At 38.1% G+C, this 19,850-nt stretch overlaps 1 protein-coding gene across 1 annotated transcript in view; it reads right to left on the reverse strand.

The window, feature by feature from the left end:
• Positions 1 to 754: 754 nt before the first annotated feature.
• ches1 (checkpoint suppressor 1) overlaps positions 755 to 19,850 on the reverse strand; it is a 103,658-nt gene continuing 84,562 nt past the window's right edge. Inside the window, exons 4-6 of the mRNA XM_088324853.1 lie at positions 16,586 to 16,644; positions 9,585 to 9,693; positions 755 to 7,421 (exon numbers count right to left, since the gene is read on the reverse strand). Coding sequence (XP_088180979.1) covers positions 6,905 to 7,421; positions 9,585 to 9,693; positions 16,586 to 16,644 — 685 coding nt within the window. The 3' untranslated portion in view covers positions 755 to 6,904. The remainder of the gene's footprint in view (positions 7,422 to 9,584; positions 9,694 to 16,585; positions 16,645 to 19,850) is intronic.

Below are 19,850 nucleotides of genomic sequence, written 5' to 3' on the forward strand. Positions count from 1 at the left end.
CACTGATCTATCTATCTTTGGATCTAGACATCTATCTATCTATGCATCCAGCTATCTATCTATGCATCAATCTATCTATCTCGCTATGCATCTATCAATCTATCTCGCTATGCATCTATCAATCTATCTATATCTATGCATCTATCTAGGCATCTATTTATCAATGCATCGATCTATCTATCTATGGATCTAGGCAGCTATCTATCTATCTATCTATCCATCTAGACATCTATCTATCCATCTATCTATCCATCTAGACATCTATCTATCCATCCATCTATCTATCTATCTATCTATCTATCTATCTATCTATCTATCTAGCTAGCTATGCTTTTATCTATCTCGCTATGTATCTCGCTATCTATCTCGCTATCTATCTATCTAGTATTCAATATTTCCTAGTTATTTTACTATTATTACAATCGTATTTTATACATTATTTTTCATTTAATTTTTTATTCATTTTTTTTCCCACATATTTCTAAATTATTCTCTCGAAAAAAATGGTGCGTTTGAGTCTGTAGATTTTACTGTTATTTTCAGCGATACTGGTGGGAAAGTAACACACACTGTCCCTTTAACTTTCACATTAAGGCGGAGTTTGAGACCCCTGTTTCAGCGCGTAGATTTACACAAATAGTGAACAGCAATCGATCCATTATCACCGGATCATATTTTGCTTTCATGTATCCGATAAATATCGCTTGAATATGTATCGTGCGGTTGGGTATGGAAAAGGACAGGGGCCGAATCCTCATCTGCAATTTTTTTATTATTGCGACCAACTGGAAGACAATACATCACATAAACATCATTGCAGTTTCTCAGAAGATGGAAAACAAAACAAAACCAAATAAAAACCACATTTATATATATTTACCTTTTTTTTTTTTTGCCACGGTATCCGACAACGTTGATATTTACACGTAGTGATGGAAAAACAGGAAACTCGTTCTTTGGCAAAACGATTGCACCGGGAAGGAGGAGGAAGAGGAGGAAGGAGCTTTCCCTTTTCTTTTGACATCACCGACCTTGTGGCGTTCCCTTCTTTCCCGTTAATCGGCTTGGACACTCGCACCTTGGCAGTTCTGTGGAATTATCGGGGGGGAAAAATGGCAACACGCGAAAAAATGCCGACAGTAGACCCCCGGGATGTGAAAGTCAAAATTTGGGGCTGGTACGGTGGAGAAGCGGGTGGATGCAAAGGGGGATGACACAGAGGATACTCGTTAAAGACTTGTGGCTTTAATCGCCTCATCATTTTCAATAATTCAGATTGTCTATTGGTCACAGCCGTGCTACTTAGCGAGGGTACCATTTTATGCTTCAATTCTATGGTTTTTACTTCTCCCTTTAGCATCACTGGAATTTTGCAATCAATAATTGTCCCAATTGCCAATGGATAATGATCATATTCCTTAGCGATTTGTGCCGTCTTCATCTTTATTATCTCAAGCTTTGTTTACATGATTATAACTTTCTTACTTCTCCCTTTAGCATCACTATAATTCTTGGGACTAATACACTCTAAAAACACTTGGGACCAGCCCAATACTCAGGCCAATTTTACCAATTTTTCTGCGTTATTTTACACAGATCAAATCAATTGTTTGGGTTGTTCTAAACAAAAGGATTTAGAGTTGTTAAAATAATCCAATTTAGTGGGTTTCTTTATTTTTTTAACTCCAAAACTTTTTTTTTCTCGCGGAAACTTCTTGTACTTAAAAACTGAGATTTTTTTTGTGGGATTTTTCAAATAAAACAACACATGTCCGTGGATCAAATCAAATCAAGTATTGGGTTGGCTTGTTTACGACAACAAAAAAAATATTTTTTAGAGTGTATCATCTTCTTACTTCCTTCTTTAGCATCAGTCTTGGGATAAATACATTCTAAAAACACATGGGACCAACCCAATTTTGGACCCATTTTTCTCTGCAGTTTTACATAAAATGACACTAACTATTAAGTGAAAAGGAACCAAAACAATTTTTTGGGGCCGAATTACAAAAAAAAAAAGCACAAAGATACAAAACAAAATGAAAAAAAATAATTATTTGGATTGTTTCTGCAAAAGAACACAGGATGTGTGGTTAAACCAATTCATGTGTTGGGTTGGTCCATTTTTGAGAACACTCAGTATATATTTTAACACACTCATTTTTTTTTCAGTGTGTATCATTTTCTTACTTCTCCCTTTAGCATCAATGCAAGTCTTTGGACCTATAGACTCTTAAAAACACTAGCCCGAATACTTTGGTCAATTTGACCCATTTATTTGGGTTTAAAAAAAAAAATCCAATTGGGTTGTGCTAACAAATGAATCAGAATGGTTAGTGTAAAATAAACCAATTTTGTTTAGAAACAAAATATTCTTTTTATGCCAAATAAAATGGTATAAAAAACGAAAACATTTTTTTGCAGAAGAAAACAACAAAGTGTCAAAATAAGTATTGGGTCTGTCCATTTTCGACCCAATCTCGGGTTATTTCTAACCCATGTGTTTTTAGAGTGTAATAATAGTCACGATATAAGATTGGTTAGTAAGTGTAACATTGCATATGCCTTCTTCGTATTTCTTTATAATCTCAAGCTTCATTTCCATGGTTATCATATTTTGGCTTTTACCTTTAGAATCACTGCAAATGAAAGTGTAACATTGCATATGCCTTCTTCGTATTTCTTTATAATCTCGAGCTTCATTTCCATGGTTATCATATTTTGGCTTTTACCTTTAGAATCACTGCAAATGAAAGTGTAACATTGCATATGCCTTTTTCGTATTTCTTTATAATCTCAAGCTTCATTTCCATGGTTATCATATTTTGGCTTTTACCTTTAGAATCACTGCAAGTTTTTTTTAAATGAGATTAAGAACTGAATGAAAAAAGAGAAAGGCATTGTGGGAAGGGAGTTCAACCAAAAGCATATCAGCATCTCGGTGACAGAAACCAATAGCAGATTGGCATCTTTTATGACGTCGACCAATAGCGGACAGGTATCTTTGCGATCTAACCAATCAAACAACCCAACAAAGTGAAGTAAATCTTTGGGCATCGTCTTATAGAGGGGAAACTGCCGTAACGAGGGGCCAACACACATCGACTGTAGATTGGTTAGTAAGTGTAACATTGCATATGCCTTCTTCGCATTTCTTTATAATCTCAAGCTTCATTTCCATGGTTATCATATTTTGGCTTTTACCTTTAGAATCACTGCAAATGAAAGTGTAACATTGCATATGCCTTCTTCGTATTTCTTTATAATCTCAAGCTTAATTTCCATGGTTATCATATTTTGGCTTTTACCTTTAGAATCACTGCAAGTTTTTTTTTAAATGAGATTAAGAACTGAATGAAAAAAGAGAAAGGCATTGTGGGAAGGGAGTTCAACCAAAAGCATATCAGCATCTCGGTGACAGAAACCAATAGCAGATTGGCATCTTTTATGACGTCGACCAATAGCGGACAGGTATCTTTGCGATCTAACCAATCAAACAACCCAACAAAGTGAAGTAAATCTTTGGGCATCGTCTTATAGAGGGGAAACTGCCGTAACGAGGGGCCAACACACATCGACTGTAGATTGGTTAGTAAGTGTAACATTGCATATGCCTTCTTCGCATTTCTTTATAATCTCAAGCTTCATTTCCATGGTTATCATATTTTGGCTTTTACCTTTAGAATCACTGCAAATGAAAGTGTAACATTGCATATGCCTTCTTCGTATTTCTTTATAATCTCAAGCTTCATTTCCATGGTTATCATATTTTGGCTTTTACCTTTAGAATCACTGCAAGTTTTTCACATGAGATTAAGAACTAAATGAAAAAAGAGAAAGGCATTGTGGGAAGGGAGTTCAACGAGGGGCCAACACACATCGCATTCCACACCGTAAACTAAAACCGCTGTAAGGTGGGGTCACCGTATCCCGGGGGTCTACTGCATTTTTTTGAAAACTTGGCAACAAAAAAAATAAATAAAAATCCCACGTAATCATATTTTCTTTCTTGGCAGCTTCGAACAAAACACATTTGGCAGTACATATCTCAACTCAACTCAGCAGATATCGTACAAAAGCAGACACCGACCGACAAAAAAAAATCAAATCATTTAGAAACAAACTGATGCGTGCTACTCTTGGCAACTAGGTTGCGGATGGGAATTGTTGACATTCAGTGAGAGGCGGGGGAATACCTTAAAAAATAATACTTTTTGAGCTATTATACTACTACTTTCCTCATCCTCTTCAACTCCTTTTGCACATGGACATGTGAGGTTCTTTTAGGACAAAAGACGTCCGTCCGTTTGGACACAACACAAAACACACACACGAGGGTCGAAAAAAAAAATCGAAAAAATAAAATACTGTCATTTAAAATAAAAAAGAAGACAGAAGTTGTTATTACATAGTTATTACTGTGTAATAACACATGAGTCAACACTGATCACTTTAAAGTGGGCGCGGGGGGGAAGAAAATCGGATGAAATCACGGGTATAAGAACCGGCGGCGCCAAACCGCTTTTTTTTTTTCTTCCTCTAGGATCATATATGAAAATAAGTCATGCTTCATGCTAAATACACGCTTTATCTTACAATAAAAAAGATTTCCATCTTATTTACAAGCACCCATGCAATAGAACGGAGAAAAGAAAGAGTCCCGCGGGTCAAATTGCCGAGAAGGAAAAAAAAAATCATAAAAAAAATACGATCTACCTTTGTACACGAGTCACCCAAGCGGGACTTCAATTGCTTTTATTTTGACGGGGGACAGGAAGTGAAGACGACGAGAAAATGGAGGAGATATTGCCTGGCACCCACGCTGAGATTTTCTTTTTCTCTTCCCGATAGAGTTCGTAAATACCGTTGTCTCCGAGTGGCGTCCAATAATAATCAGGAGCACGAGTGGTTTTATTTTGAAAACCGGCTGCTCTCTTTCCTGTCTTTTTGAAGCTACATGAAGCAACCTGGGACCACTTTTCTTTGGCACTGTCTCACGTTTGTGCGGTAAGGAGAGTGGTGCCGGTGACCGCGCCTCCTTTGGTAGGCCCCGCCCCTTTGCGGACAGGCCCCGCCCCTTGGTGGGTAGGCCCCGCCCCCTGGCACCACTCCAAAAATTGCTACAGGTTACGAACAAACACGAGACAAACGGCCGTCCTCGATTCGCTTCTTTTTTTTTGCTATGGCTTTCATCCCCTTGGAAATAAAAAAAAAAATCAAATGAATCGAAAAGACACATGACGAGTACCCATTAGCGGAAGGAAGGTGTAGGAAAACGTGGATTTTTGATATTGCCACAATAAAAGTAGGATCGACCTAAATGCCCTGCAGTATAGAGTGAGGGAGATGAGACGAGTCCATGCTCGAGGAAAAAAAACGCCTGGCTGGAAAAGAAAGAACCCAAAATGGGACCGGACGCTACTTGGGTTAACTGGGATCCATCGCCTCGGTTGTTTTGTTTGATTTTTTTTTTTTAAAGGGTATATTTTAGGAGCAGACTGGTCATCCTGGAAAGGGGATGACCTCACGTGCGGCCCCTTCTCAAAGTTTCTTCATTTTCCTCATGTTGAGGTTTTTGGGTTTTTCCTTGCCCTCATGTAGGTTTTAGATCAGGGGATGGTGTCACATTAGTCTGTAGTTTGCAATAATTTGTGGTCTGTACAGCCTTTTGAGATTAAGGGCGTCACAAATAAACATGAATTGACTTGACTAAATTATTGGGGCTTTTACTTTTGCAGCCTTATGTACAATATATATTACGATAATATCTAGAAATATAGCGAATTTTTGGGCTTTTATTTTTGCCGGTGTTTTTTGCACTAAATTAACAGAAATAACGCAGTTTTTGGTGAGCGTTAACTGTTTTTTTTGGGGGGGCTGCTTTTATTTAGCAGTTTTTGAGAAAAAAACTAAAAAGTACAGAAAAAAACACAAAAATCATGTCATTTAGATTAAGTTGACATTTTTGGGGCTTTTATTTTGGAAGATTTTCTGAAAATAAATGTGTGAAATTGAAAAAAAATCTTATTTTGGGTTGACTCTATTTTGGGGTTGTTATTTTTGTCACTTTTTTTGCAGAATAAATAAACAGAAACAAAAGCAATATTTCGGTGAGCGTGTTTTGTAAAAAGTACATTGATTTCTGGAATTGCGTAAGAGAGAATCAACAGATTTTGGGGTTTTTACTTTTGCATTATTTTTCACAATAAAAAAAAAAAAACTCATTTATGGGGTTTGTCTTCATTTAAACAGCCTTTTTTTAGGGTAAGCGTGTTTTGCAAAATATGTAAAAAAAAAAAAAGGGGACGTTTTTTGACAACATGACCATGATTTTATTTTTGCATTTATTTGTACAATAAATATTATATTCATTACACACTAAGATGTTTCATTTTGGGGCTATTTTTCTTTCGTGGAATAAATAACCAGGGGAAAAAAACAAATATGCCTGAGGGGGATGTCATTTGTCAAAAACTAACAAGGTTTTAATCTATTTTTAGGGGGGAAATATTGTACTTACGTTTTGGTGAGGTCTTAGAATGAAATTGAATGTTTTTCTTCTTAAAAAACGAAAAAAACTTTTTTTTAAAATTGGACACAAGTATAACATTTCCTTTTTTGGGTTGTTCAATTTTCTCATAAAATTAAGCTTTTATAGGGGAGTGGTTATTCACAAAAGTTATTTTAAAGGAAGATACCAATTCTCTGGAGTTATTTTGTTTTGTTTTGATTAAATAAAATGATCCAATTCCTTTTTAGGGTGTGGTTAAAGACTAAATAGGTTATTTGATGTTAGCATACCTAAATTTGGAAGTTGAGTGTCGGGTTCACTTAACCCAAGTAGGGGAAGCGTCCACACTGGTGTTGTTGTTTTCGAGCCAGGGTTTACCTTTTTCTAAGGTTTTTAGTTTTTGAGGGCGTCTTTCTGCTCCTTCTGTCCCTTGGCGCTGCGGTTGGTGATGTTATTGAGGCAAGCCCGGACGCCGGCCAAGTGGAGCAGAGATCCGGCCGCTTCCTTCATCTCCTCGTCGTCGCTCTCGGCGGGTTTCTCGGGCGGCCTTTCGGGCGTTCGCCGTTTCTTGAGGGGCAGGGTGTCGGTCACGCCGCCACGCCCTCGGTTTTTGGTCCAGGCCAAGCTGCTGCCGGCCCCCGAGCCGCGTCTGGGTCCTCCCCTCGCCGCGTTGGCGTCCAAGGGGATCTCCCGGGGTTCGGTTTTCACGTCGGACTGGACCTCCACGGCGATGATGTCGTCGTCCGGGGCGACGGAGACGGGAGGGGGCGGGGTCGGCGAAGAGCCGAGCCTGCTGGGAGATTTGGCGGTGCTGTAGTTGTGGTCTTCCTGGGACTCCTCGCTGCAGGGTGGGGGGGAGTAACAGGAAGGGCTGGCCTGCCCTCCTTTTAGGTACTCGCCTATGGATGATCTGGGAAGGGGGTAAGAAAATTGTTAATACAGGGTGTCCCATTATTACATTGAATATCTTTAAAACTATTAAGAGGTTGACTGACTATCGGCACCGATATTTGGGAATTTCACGGGTATCGGTATCGGCCTTTATTATTCATTCAACGAGCCGATTATTAAGCCTCAAGTACAGCCTCTCTCTCTGTTGCTTTTCCTCCTCCCCTACCCTCTTCCCCGCCTTCTGATTGGACTGGGGCGTAACCACTGAAGCAAAAGCTTTTCCGACTTCACGCATTGCACACTGCGAACAGCGGCAGCTGTACTAACTTTCAGACATGTCCCGAAATGCCTGAGTGTGAATCAAGCAGCTGATAATGACATTTACAAAAGTCAATTCTGTGGTGAAAAATGTGGGTGTGATTAAGACATAGCGTAAAAAGTGTAGTGAACTTGTTTGAGGGAAGCGCGTCAAGGTGGAGACTGCTATATTAGCTCTTATCATAACATTAGTTTGTCAATCCAGCGTGCCTGTTTTTTATTGAGGTATTCAAATTGAATCGTTTCTTCCGGCGCCGTCACGAATGGCAGCCACTCCAGCAGCTCCCGTGTTATTTTCGATTGTTCTCGATTGTTTGTTCTCAGTTCAGGGATGCTGCTGGAAATGTGAATTTCCCTTCGGGGATGAACAAAGTATCTATCTATCTATCTATCTATCTATCTATCTATCTATCTATCTATTAAGACGAGATTTAAACAATGTCCAACTATTCACTTGTTCAAATTTAAACACAAAATACATTACTGGCGGAATACAGAGATGAAGAAAATCGGGTATGAGCAATGTTCCCTCTAAGCTGCGTGTGCGCGCAATTGTGCACTACCCAGAGCTTTTCAGCACACAAGAAAATCTAGCCTGCTCACAAAAATCAGGGCTCCAAATTGCTAACTAAAAAGTGAATTAAGTCAAAGTTACAGTGCATGAAGGTAAAAACACACAGGTTCCCCTGACTCTGTGTTTTAAATGCGGTATTTGGAAGTCAAGGTCGAAGTAGAGCAAAGTTGAGTTAAGTCAGTAGAGTTTTTCGAGAACTGGCTTCTTCGGCTCGGCTCACCAAAAAGAACCGGCTCTTTCGGGTCCCAAACGGCTCTTCAGGTTGTTTTTGCTTCTTTAATCCCTACACGACCAAATATTATGTAAAATTGTGCACAAAATGACTTAAAAGAAGGGGAGGGGGGTTAAATAGAACAAAAAAGACAAAAAAATAGCAAAATGAAAAAGCAGTGAAAAGTTGAGAAAAAACGAAACAAAAGGAGAGAAAAAGAGAAAAAAAGAGCAGGAAAATTTCAGCAAAAAGCCAGAAGAAAAGAAAGAAAATAAAGGGAAAAGGGTAATACAGAACAAAAAGAAAAAAAGTAACAGCTAGGAAAAAATAAACACAATGACATTTTTTTAAAGGAATTAAAAAAAAATAGAAAAAACAGGGGAAAAGAGGAAACAGTTTGTGTTGCATTCAAATAATTTCCAATTAGATCAAGTTAATATTGTTGCCAACACTGTACTTCCACTCAAAAATGTGATTAAATACAGTTCTGTATCGTGCAACCGACTCAATAAACCCCCAAAAATGTTAGTATTATGCAACAACAGATACCAGGAATCAAATGGAAATCTTGTGAAAGTATTGTAAGAACAAATGACGTTTTGTAGGACGTACAACCTTTGCAATCGTACATGAGTCAATTCCTTCAAAAGTGAAAAAAAAATTTGTATTGCCGGAAACTCAGCTTGATATTGATTTAGTTGCCACACATGGGATTGCTGTTGCTCACTGTTGTTTCAAGCGTTGCTCACCGACTTTGTGTGAACGCTCAGACCCGTAAGGAAAATTGCAGGGAACATTGGGTGTGAGTGATACGGGAGATTGGGAATAGTGCGTCTAGAACTATGGTTAACTTTGTGTTATTGTTGCTATTGTTATATCATAATTGTTATGATTAATATTGTTACTATTGTTGTTATATGATTGGTGTATTTAATAGGGAAGCATTTGCTTCTTACTACCCCTTTTCGAACATATTATGTCACATAAGTTATTGTTTTCTTTCTGTTTTTATTTTGATGTTCGAATAAAGTTTTCATTCATTCAAAATGTTTTTTTTCCCCTCTTATTATTGGACCCACCTTATGGCAGAAGTTCTGCTCCCGACCGGGCATACGGGAACCGGTCTGATCACGGGGAAGAGCGCCTGGCTTCGGACTCGGGCGCCATTTTGGATCACGCTGCGGGGAACTGCGAAAAGAAAAAGCGAGAAAACACGGCGTTAACGTCACAAAACATGAAAGGAAGCGCTGCGGCCAAATATAGAAAGTTTCCCGAAGCGGAAAAGGAGTCCGGCGAGGGCCCGAACGGTAGAGAACGGTAGATGACGGAGCGGCTTTGGAGGAAATCCTCCCATGTCCTCGGACGACCCGAGAAAGCTCGGACGCAAAAACCTTTTGGGGAAAAATGCTGCGTTCTGCTGATCCGACGGGATGTGCTCCCGGGAGAGAGTTATAGTACTCGCTTATTTCTCGTCGAAACACACTAGATATATATTTTACATATATATTTGTAAAAAAAATATGCAACATGGGCTATTACGTTTCAAGGTCAATACTTGGAAAGAGTCAGATGAGTGAATAGGCCTTCAAGAAAAAGTCTCGAAATGGAGGGAATAAACAACTGAGCACTCACCTGAGAAGACAAATAGTACAATTGGTGTTTTGTGTTTTTAATGATGGCCTCTCTCTCTCTCTCTCTCTGTATCTCTCTCTTTCTTTCTGTATCTCTCTTTCTCTCCTTCGCTATTTTATTTTCCTTCTCTCTCCCTCTCTCTCTCTCTCTCTCTCCCTCTCCCTAGCCCTTTTCTTTTCCTTCTCACTATCTCTCTATCCCTCTCCCTTGCTCTTTTCTTTTCCTTCTCCCGCTCTCTCACTCTCTCCCTTGCTCATTTTGTTTCCTTCTCTCTCTCTCCCTCGCTCTTTTCTTTTCCTTCTCTCTCACTCTCTCCCTTGCTCATTTCGTTTCCTTCTCTCTCTCCCTCGCTCTTTTCTTTTCCTTCTCTCTCTCACGCTCCCTCCCTCGCTCTTTTCATTTCCTTCTATCGCTCTCTCTCTCTCTCTCTCCCTCACTTTTTTCCTACTCCCTCTCTCTCTCTCCCTTGCTCTTTTCTTTTTCTTCTCTCTCCCTCGTTCTTTTCTTTTCCCCCTCTCTCTCTCTCTTGCTCTGCCTTGCTCTTTTTTCCCCCTCTCTCTCGCTATACATATATATATATATATAAAATCTCATCTCATCTCATTAGCTACACCGCTTATCCTCAGTAGGGTCGCGGGTATTTATAATATATATATATATATATATATATATATATATATATATATATATATATATATATATATATATATATATATATATATGTATATAAAATGTATCGATTTTTTTATTTTTTTAAATATCGTTACATATTTTAAACATCACTGTTTTGATTTATTATTATATCTATATAATTTAAATGTATTTTTAATTATGCAAAATGTTTAAAATGCAATACATTTCCTGTATTTAAACGCTTTATTATCTACATTTTTCAATTGTTTGTATTTTTGGTCTGGTATTCCTTAAGCACTGTTTCCTGTCGTGTGTCTTGGTCAAGTACAGCTTGGTGGCACCCATTCCGTGTTTTTAATTATTCATAGATAGTTTTAAATATTTCTAAAATTATATTTTAGTTTTTCATACCTGTGAATATATTTCTTAAATATTTGGATTTATATATGATTACATATGTACATTTCTAAATATTTATACAGAAAAATAGTACACAAATTATTTTTTTAAAATGAAATAAAAATATTATATATTTATTAATATATGCATGCATATATTCAAAAATTAAATCTAATCTTTAGTTGTATCCAGTAGATGGTGCTATACCAACAAGCATGTCCTTGACCTCATCATATTACACTAAGTGAACATTAATACACGTTCATAAATTAAAACTATATATATTATTGTTATTTGACATTTCCAGTGACTTCACAATGAAACGCCTCCTGCTGTCTACAATAAGTACTACACTCCATCGCCGGCTTGTTTCCTTTCACAGTCAATAAAATAAAAATAAATGAAAATAGAAAAATAAAAGGACTTCCTGCAGCTTTTGATGAGGTTTTGCCTTTTTGCCTGTTGTCATCTCATCCAGTCCAGTTAGTGCTACACAACCCCCCCCCCCCACCCTCACCCCCCCACACTCTCTACTCTCCATTACCTTATAAGTAAGTCCCTGCACACTCTTTTTTTTCCTTTTTTTTAATCTTGATGGCTCGCTTGCACGCTTGTGGTGCATTAGTTGACATGAGCTCCCCCCCCCCACACACGCCCCTCACAAAGCATCCCTCCTCCCCAGCTTCGCCGGCTTTGTGTCGCCATGGCAACGGCTCCACTTCCACATGCCACAAAGCGGTACATCATGCATCGCCACACGCAAGTGACGCAAGAGAAATAGCAGGGCTGGCTTTTGGACCCCCCCCAGTGGAGATTTTAGACCCCCCCCCACATTTGTCCTTGAGCTCAAGTTGGAAAATGTTGCAGAGTGTAACGGTATCCGCGGCTTTGTCTCGGGGTTCCTTTGGCATCGATCCGTCTTTCTATGTATAGTGATGACTCATATCTCTGGAGCGGGGAAAAGACGGATGGATGCGGAGGAAAAACCGGGCCGGTTCTGTGGACTACAAAAGTCCTGTTGGCATTTTTAGGGAAGAAATGAGATGAGTTGATTTGTGGGCAGCTCTTCGTCTCTCCTCATGTTCTTCTTTTCTCTTTGTATTTAAAAATGGTTCATTTTTGACGATGAGCGAGGCAATATCTTTATTGTTTTTATTTATTGTATTATTTTCCTCTATTTAATATTTTCAAATATTAAATGTAAGCCACTTTATCCTTTTGGGTAGGTTAGTTTGTCTTAAATAATGGCCAGCTTATTTTTTTTAAAGATTTTTTACTTTGCTGTTGTTAATTTTTTTTTTGAATTGTATTTAGAGGTGGGCAGATATTTTTTTTTATATTTAGTTTTTTTTCATTCAGTTTCAACAACTTAATTATTGGGATAAGTTAATTTTTCTTAAGATGATTTATTTCAATGTTTTTTTTTAAATTTATTATTTTCTTGTATTTGTTTTTTTTTTATTCTGAGGATTTTTTTTCTTTTTATAAATTGTTTTTCTAAATTCGCCTTTATTTAAATGTTTAACTAAAAGTGGGATGATCGTTATTACATTTAAACTTTTTTTTTAAATTCCCTGTATTTTGAATTTGTATTTACTAATCAGTTAATTAAATAACAGTTAATTAGAAGCACACATATTTTTTTCTTTTATTTAAATTATTTTTGCAGCATTAGCTGAGGAGGTAGAGCGCTCGTCTTGGGATCAAGAGGTCGCAGGTTCGATTCCCGTCTCCTCCGTGTTATTTGTCCAAGTGTCCTTGGGCAAGACACTGAATCCCTATTGCCCCCAATAAGCAGGTCGGCGCCTTGTATGGCTGACTCCATATCGGTGTGGGAGTGTGTGTGTAAATGGGTAAGTGCGAAGCACATTGTAAAGCGCTTTGGGAGGTCTTCATTGACTTGAAAAGCGCTATATAAATCCAGACCATTTACCATTTTATTTTACGCATTTTTTTTAATTAAGAAGTGCTCAGATCATTTATTTTCTATATTTCAAATTTCAACCATTAAAATCTAACTATTTAATAACTATTTAAGAACGTTAATTCGTCTAAAAAGGTGGGCTTATCATTTTTGTATTGTTTAAAATATATTTTGTTTTCATGTAAGAAAAAATCACTAAGAGGTGTGAATTTATTCTCATTTACATTTTTTTTACTTTCCTGTATTTAAATTTTTTTGCAGATAAACCTTTAACCAGGTAATAAATGCAATAAATTTGTCTTCAATTAAAGGGAGATTATTTTTTGTATTTTCATTTTTTTAATTTTCATCTTTTTTCTCTAACTATAATCTTTTCATCTACTTAATCAATTTAGATTATTTTGTTTTATGAAGTCGGCCTATCTTTCTTTAAAGTTCCATATTTTAAATCATTATTTCTTAGCTAATTAAATAATGAGGTAAATTAATTTGTCTTAACAGGTTTTTTAACAAATGTTTAGTATTTTTCTGTCATTTAAAAGTATTTTTTATGTGATGCCATTAATTTAATCACTTAGTATTTTTTTAAATTTATAATAAAATAAATACATGAATAAAATACATTTATTTTAATTTCTTGCCAAACCTGAGAAAAAATATAATGAAAATTAAGAAAAATAATACCAATAATATTAGAATGTGCAATATCATTTGTCTACAGATCATATAGCTGGAAATATTACTTTCTTTCCTATGTTACTGCATTTCTTTCCCAAAACGTTTTACTTTCTGGTTGCTGCTTTACGAAGTAAAATGTTCCAAAATAGTAACAATAATTCTAAAATGATTGTAAAATATTACTCCGAATGATCCAAATGATCTAAAGCAGATAAAACTATTTTACGTGGAAAGATTATGATTTTTTTGCTTATTTTCCTACATTTTATTTCTTTTTAACAACTTGCCAGCAGCTGCACACTGCAACAAATGGATCCAAAATTTAACAATAAAAATGGTATGCCAAAAATATTATTTTAACACAGTAATGCATAAAAATGAGGTGCGTTATTTGTCAACGGAACAAAAACATTGACCAGGAAAGATTTGTTATTTTATTCGATATATATTTAATATTTTTTTTCTCAAATTTTAAATTAGACTTCTTGTAGCGTGAAGTTAAAATAAAAAAAACAAAACAGTGTAAGGACCAAAAACTGTCTCGTGGGCGTCCCGCCAGGCTAATAAAACACAGAGGTAAACCTTGGCAGCCTGACAACCTTTTATGGATTTTTTCTACTCTTAAAAAAAGAAAAGAAATAGAAAGTGTTGTGCAGTCTTCCTGCATGAGGTCAGCTCTCTCTGTTTAAACCCCCCCCCTCGCTTTCAAGTGCTGTGGCCCCCCGCCCACCGTTAAATAAATTCCACAAGGCCCCCGTTGACAGACGGGCAAAAGTACACAAAGACACGTGCCACGGGTTCAAAGGTGAAGGAGCTCCGCAGCAGGATACAAAGTACCCCCTCTTAATCCCCACAGAAACAAGTGTGCTTCTTTTCTATGGTCATTATGTTTTACTCGCCTCTTTACCATCACTGCATGTATCAGGATCCATTGCTGGAAAAAAAATACAGTATTGTATCACTGACTCGCAAAGTCTTTACAAGGCAGACGAGATTCTGAACTGAATGGGCAGGAAGGCATTGTGGGAGGTAATTCAGTCAATAGCATGTAAACATTTTCATAATACCATGAGGCAAACCAATGGCGTTTTATATGACCTCGACCAATAAGCATCTTATAGACTTGTAGGCACTTTGTCATATGAAACAATGCGTAACGTGAATTTTCAACATTTTTGAGTTTGTGATTCGGGGCACCTGCGACTGCCCCGTTGGCGCCAACAGCCACGGGATCTGATTGGCTGTTGGACTCTTTTTAAACTCCCGTCTTCCGAAAGGAACCCGCCAGACCGTCTGCGAACCTATGCTCTCAGCTAGGCAAGCTTTTGTACTCTCTGACATTATCCTGCCCTGTTTTCTGCCTGATACCTGTTACCGACTTTTTTCTGGACCCGTTTCTGCTTTTACTCCTCCGTCCCGGCCATCGACCTGTTTTGCCCTGTTTCCTGCCTAATACCTGTTGCGGACCTCTTTTCTGGACCCGTTTCTGTTTTGCTCCCCCGTCCTGGCCATCGACCTGTTTGCTCGCTGTCTACGACTACCCTCGCTCGACACGGAAGTGCCACGATCATCGGATCGTGGATGCAAGCGCTGCTCTCTTTCTCAAAAAACTGGGTAAAACGAACGCTATTGGGTCCTGTCCCTGAGATGAGCTAGACCACAGGTGTCAAACAAGCGGCCCGCGGGCCAGATCAGGCCCGCTAAGGGATTAGATCCGGCCCGCGGGACAACGTTCAGAGAAGCGCAAGAGGAAAACAAGCTGCAGGTTGAAATATGTCAACTTGATATTGCCAAAGAAAGGTGCCTTGAACGAAGACACTGTACTTGTATTTCTTTTTCTTTCTCTCTCTCTCTCTCTCTCTCTGTCTCTCTCTCACCCTCTCCCTCTTTTCCACCCCTTTTCTCCCACTCTCTGTCTCTTTCTCTCTCTATGTCTCTCTTTTTCTCTTTGTTGCTTTTTGTCTCTTTCTCTCTCTGTGTCTTTTTTAACTTATTTTGCTCTAACCTCCTTTTTTGTTTTCTCTCTTTTCTCTTTCTCTCTTTCTCCCCTTTGCCCTTTCTTTTCTCTTTTCTCTCCTTCTGTCTTTCTATTTCTCTTTGGATTTCTTTCTCCCTCTCCCTTTCTTTCCCCCTCTCTCACAACTTTTTATCTTTTGTTTCTCACGCTCTCTCCCTCTCTCCCTTTTTTTCTTTGTCCGGCCCTCTCTCCTTTTCCCTCCCTCTTTCTCTTATTTCTTTCTCTTTAATCTACTAGTCCGGCCCCGGACAGAATGTTTGTTCTATCGTGTGGCCCCTGAGTCAAAATGAGTTTGACACCCCTGAGCTAGACGAAGAGGCCAAATATCCTAAACGAAGATGTTAAGATTTTGAAGGACATCTTAAAGAATCCTTTTGAACAACTGGCCGAAACACGTCACGGACCTAATGCGGGGAGCCGATAAGCGAGATGAAGTGGCTGGGGGACAGCATGTTTTGATGTTCAAGGACAGCTTCAAAAACAGACCACACTGCGTTATAGACCTCAAGACACCCGACACAAATCCAGTCCCTTTCAGACTCGGCATCCGTCGGGAGTCCAGTTTCCGGGACCGCCTCCCACCTCGGCTCCTGCGCCATCGACTCCTCCATTACCGTGCGGCAGACGCCTAATGTATCCATTTCCCTCTCCATTTAGAACTCAGCAACTCCAGGTTTGGGATCCGATATCCTTTGAAACCGCAAGGCCGCCACCCGGGACCGAGCGGTAAGCGAAGGGGATGGAGACCGTTTTCCGACCTCGGGTACCAAAAAAGGCGAAGAGGAATTGGGTCTTACCTTGGAGGAGGACTCCGCCGTTCTTCCGGAAGAGAGGACCTGCCGGCCACAACGGAGGACTAGAAGAAGAAAAGAAAAAGCGGTCAATCGGGAGGGCCGGCTAGCGACGCTAAGCTAGCCAGGCGGGAATTGAGCGTCGGCGCGGGTGATGATAGTGATTATATTCCCGGGTGTCCCTCTGTTGCCATTATTCCCTGTGATTACCTCGGAGAATTACAGCCTCGCCGCCGTAAGTCCGCCGGTGTAATTTCTCACGACAACCCCCCGACGCGCGGACGAAAAAAAAAAGAAAAATAAACTCATCAGCGCGTTAACACGTGCTGATGTCACAAAGGCGTGTTGGAGATAAATAGGCCTGTCGAGTGACACATAGAAACACGCGTGTGTGAGGAGCCGGCGACGGGTTTTGGTGATCAGTGCGGCGCTAATGAGGGAGGTAATGAGCACATTTTTCACTTCGATGGTGGCCTCCTCTCGAGCGGCAACACAAAAAAATCTTAGGGCTAGCTCCGAAGCTAACGCGGGATTTGTACATTTTTTTACTGGCCAAAATCAAGCAGTTTTTCAAGCACTTTCAAGGCCAATTTTTCCAGGTGACTAAAATAAAGTCACTATCTTGCTGCAAACACATACTTTGTGCTATTTGGAGCTGTTTTTGGATAGATAGATAGATAGATGTCTAGATAGATAGATAGAGATAGATAGATAGATGGATGGATAAATACTGTAGATAGATATAGATACTAGCTACTGTAGATAGAGATAGATACTAGATATTGTAGAGATAGATACTGTAGCTAGATAGATAGATAGATAAGAGATAAAGATAGATGGATAGAGATATAGATAGATATAAATATAAATATAGATAGATAGATAGATAGAGAAATAGATAGATAGATAGATATATAGAGATAAAGATAGATGGATAGAGATATAGATAGATATAAATATAAATATAGATAGATATAAATATGAATATAGATAGAGAAATAGATAGATCGATAGATAGATAGATGTCTAGATAGATATAAATATAAATAGATAGATAGATAGATAGATAGATAGATAGATGGATGGATAAATACTGTAGATACTGTAGATAGATATAGATACTAGCTACTGTAGATAGAGATAGATACTAGATACTGTAGAGATAGATACTGTAGCTAGCTAGATAGAGATAGATAGAGATAAAGATAGATGGATAAAGATATAGATAGATATAAATATAAATATAAATATAGAGAGATAGATAGATAGATGGATAACTTTATTCATCCTGTAAGGGAAATTCACACTTCCAGCAGTATCCTTGTGTTGAAAAATAAAATAATAAAATGAAAGATATAGAATACAAAAATACCCAATATAACCTTGTTGATACAAACTAAACATGTGTTTGCTTTTATTAATATCATTATTTCTGACTTAATTTACCTCATAAAATATTATAAGAAATAATACAAATAAACCTAAATTAATTCAAACGTATTAATTTGATATAATTTAAAAAATATGTATTCTAAAAATCAAACCAATACGATAATGAATTGAATGGTTTTTGAATCAAAAATATAATTTCAACCCTGAAAATCCTTTAAAAAATACATCCAGTCATATACATTTTATTATTTATTAAAAAAATACTGTTTTGAACACTAAATATAATTCTAAAACAAAAAATACTGTGTTTAACTGTTTCTTTTCCTAATTTAAAAAAAAAATAAAAGGATATATGTCTCTTTTCACAAGATAAATTAAATTAAAACACAAAAAATGTAATTTCCTTGCAATATAAATAAGTTAAAATGAAAAATATGAATGTGTTTGCTTATTTGAATGCATTTATTTTACTATAATAAAATTAAAATATAGTGAAACCTTGAAAATCAAGCACCTTTTCAAGCACTTTCAATGCCAATTTTCCCAAACTAAAATAAAGTCACTATCTTGCTGCAAGCACATATTTTGTGCTATTTGGAGCTGTTTTTAGATAGAGATAGATGGATAGATATAGATAGATGGAGTTAAAGAGCCTCATGGCATGAGGGAGAAATGATCTCTCGAGTCTGTCCGTGTGACAAAGAGCTGCTATAAACTGACATGAATTCTGCCATTCTGCTTCAACAATGCACACGCAGCTTGGCTAATGAGTCAAACTTGTCAGAAACACAAAAATGGCTCGGTAGGGGTTGGGGAATAATTGAGTTCAATACAGCAAACAAAAAAGAAAGAATGTACAGAAAAATGAGCCAAATCTGGACTCATTTTAATGATTTGGATTGCTCTGAAGCAGAGTACATTCAATCATTCAACCTGCGGAATGACCACTTTCTGTTTGACTTATTTTTATGCCAATGTTTTGCGTGTTTTTCAGACAATCTGTGTCTAAACTGGTTAAAACAGAATTGTAAATAGTAAACTTTTTTTGAATGTAGCATTTATTTATAGCACTGAAAAGTGAATATTTTAAATTTTTCTTGAATAGTTTTTTGTAGTTCTATGAATTTTTAATTTGTATTTGATGTGATCATCAGGGATCACCTGAAAAATTAATAACTCATTTGGTGCAGAATGTGTTATTACATCGATAATATCGTTTACATTTTTTTTAGCTGAGGAGCCAACGGGTAGCTGAAAGAACCGTCTCTTAGTGAGCCGAGCCAAAAGAGCCGGTTCTCTAAATAAAGCTGTCCTCTTTGGTGCAACCAGAAGCTAGTACCAGTCCTGAGGCTTCCAACATTCCTAGTCCCTGTGTATCAAAAGTTCTAACGGTATCGGCGACTCAAGGGCCTAAAGTATCGGCGACATATTATGTCTAGCTGCTTTTCTTCACCTCCGCTAAGCGCTCCCGATCCTTTTCTCCTTTCTCAGAGCGCAAACAAACAAAACGTCTGCGTCTTAGGCAGCAGAGGGCCCTTTGAAAGGCGAGGCCCCGTTTGATGCGGCGCTAAGCCGCCCGAGCGGCGGGATTCGAACGTCTGCTGCTTGTGATGTGGCTCTCAAGTCGCCGGATGCGTGGAAAACGCAGACCCTGTAGGGCGGGGATGGGCAAACTACGGCCGGCGAGGCGCATGTGGCCCGTCAAGCTTTTTCAGCCGGCCCAGTGGTGTCAAACTCATTTTAGCTCAGAGGCTACATGGTGAAAAAAACACTCGCAAATGGGATGGACTAGATGAAGAAGAGAAAGAGAGGGAAGGAAATAAAGAGGGAGGGAGGGAGAGAAAAAGAGATAAAAGAGAGATAAATGGAGGGAGGGAGA

The sequence above is a fragment of the Urocampus carinirostris genome, chromosome 20 (genome assembly GCF_059441175.1).
Source record: "Urocampus carinirostris isolate Australia breed hairy pipefish chromosome 20, RoL_Ucar_1.0, whole genome shotgun sequence".
In the NCBI taxonomy this organism is placed as follows: Eukaryota; Metazoa; Chordata; class Actinopteri; order Syngnathiformes; family Syngnathidae; genus Urocampus; species Urocampus carinirostris.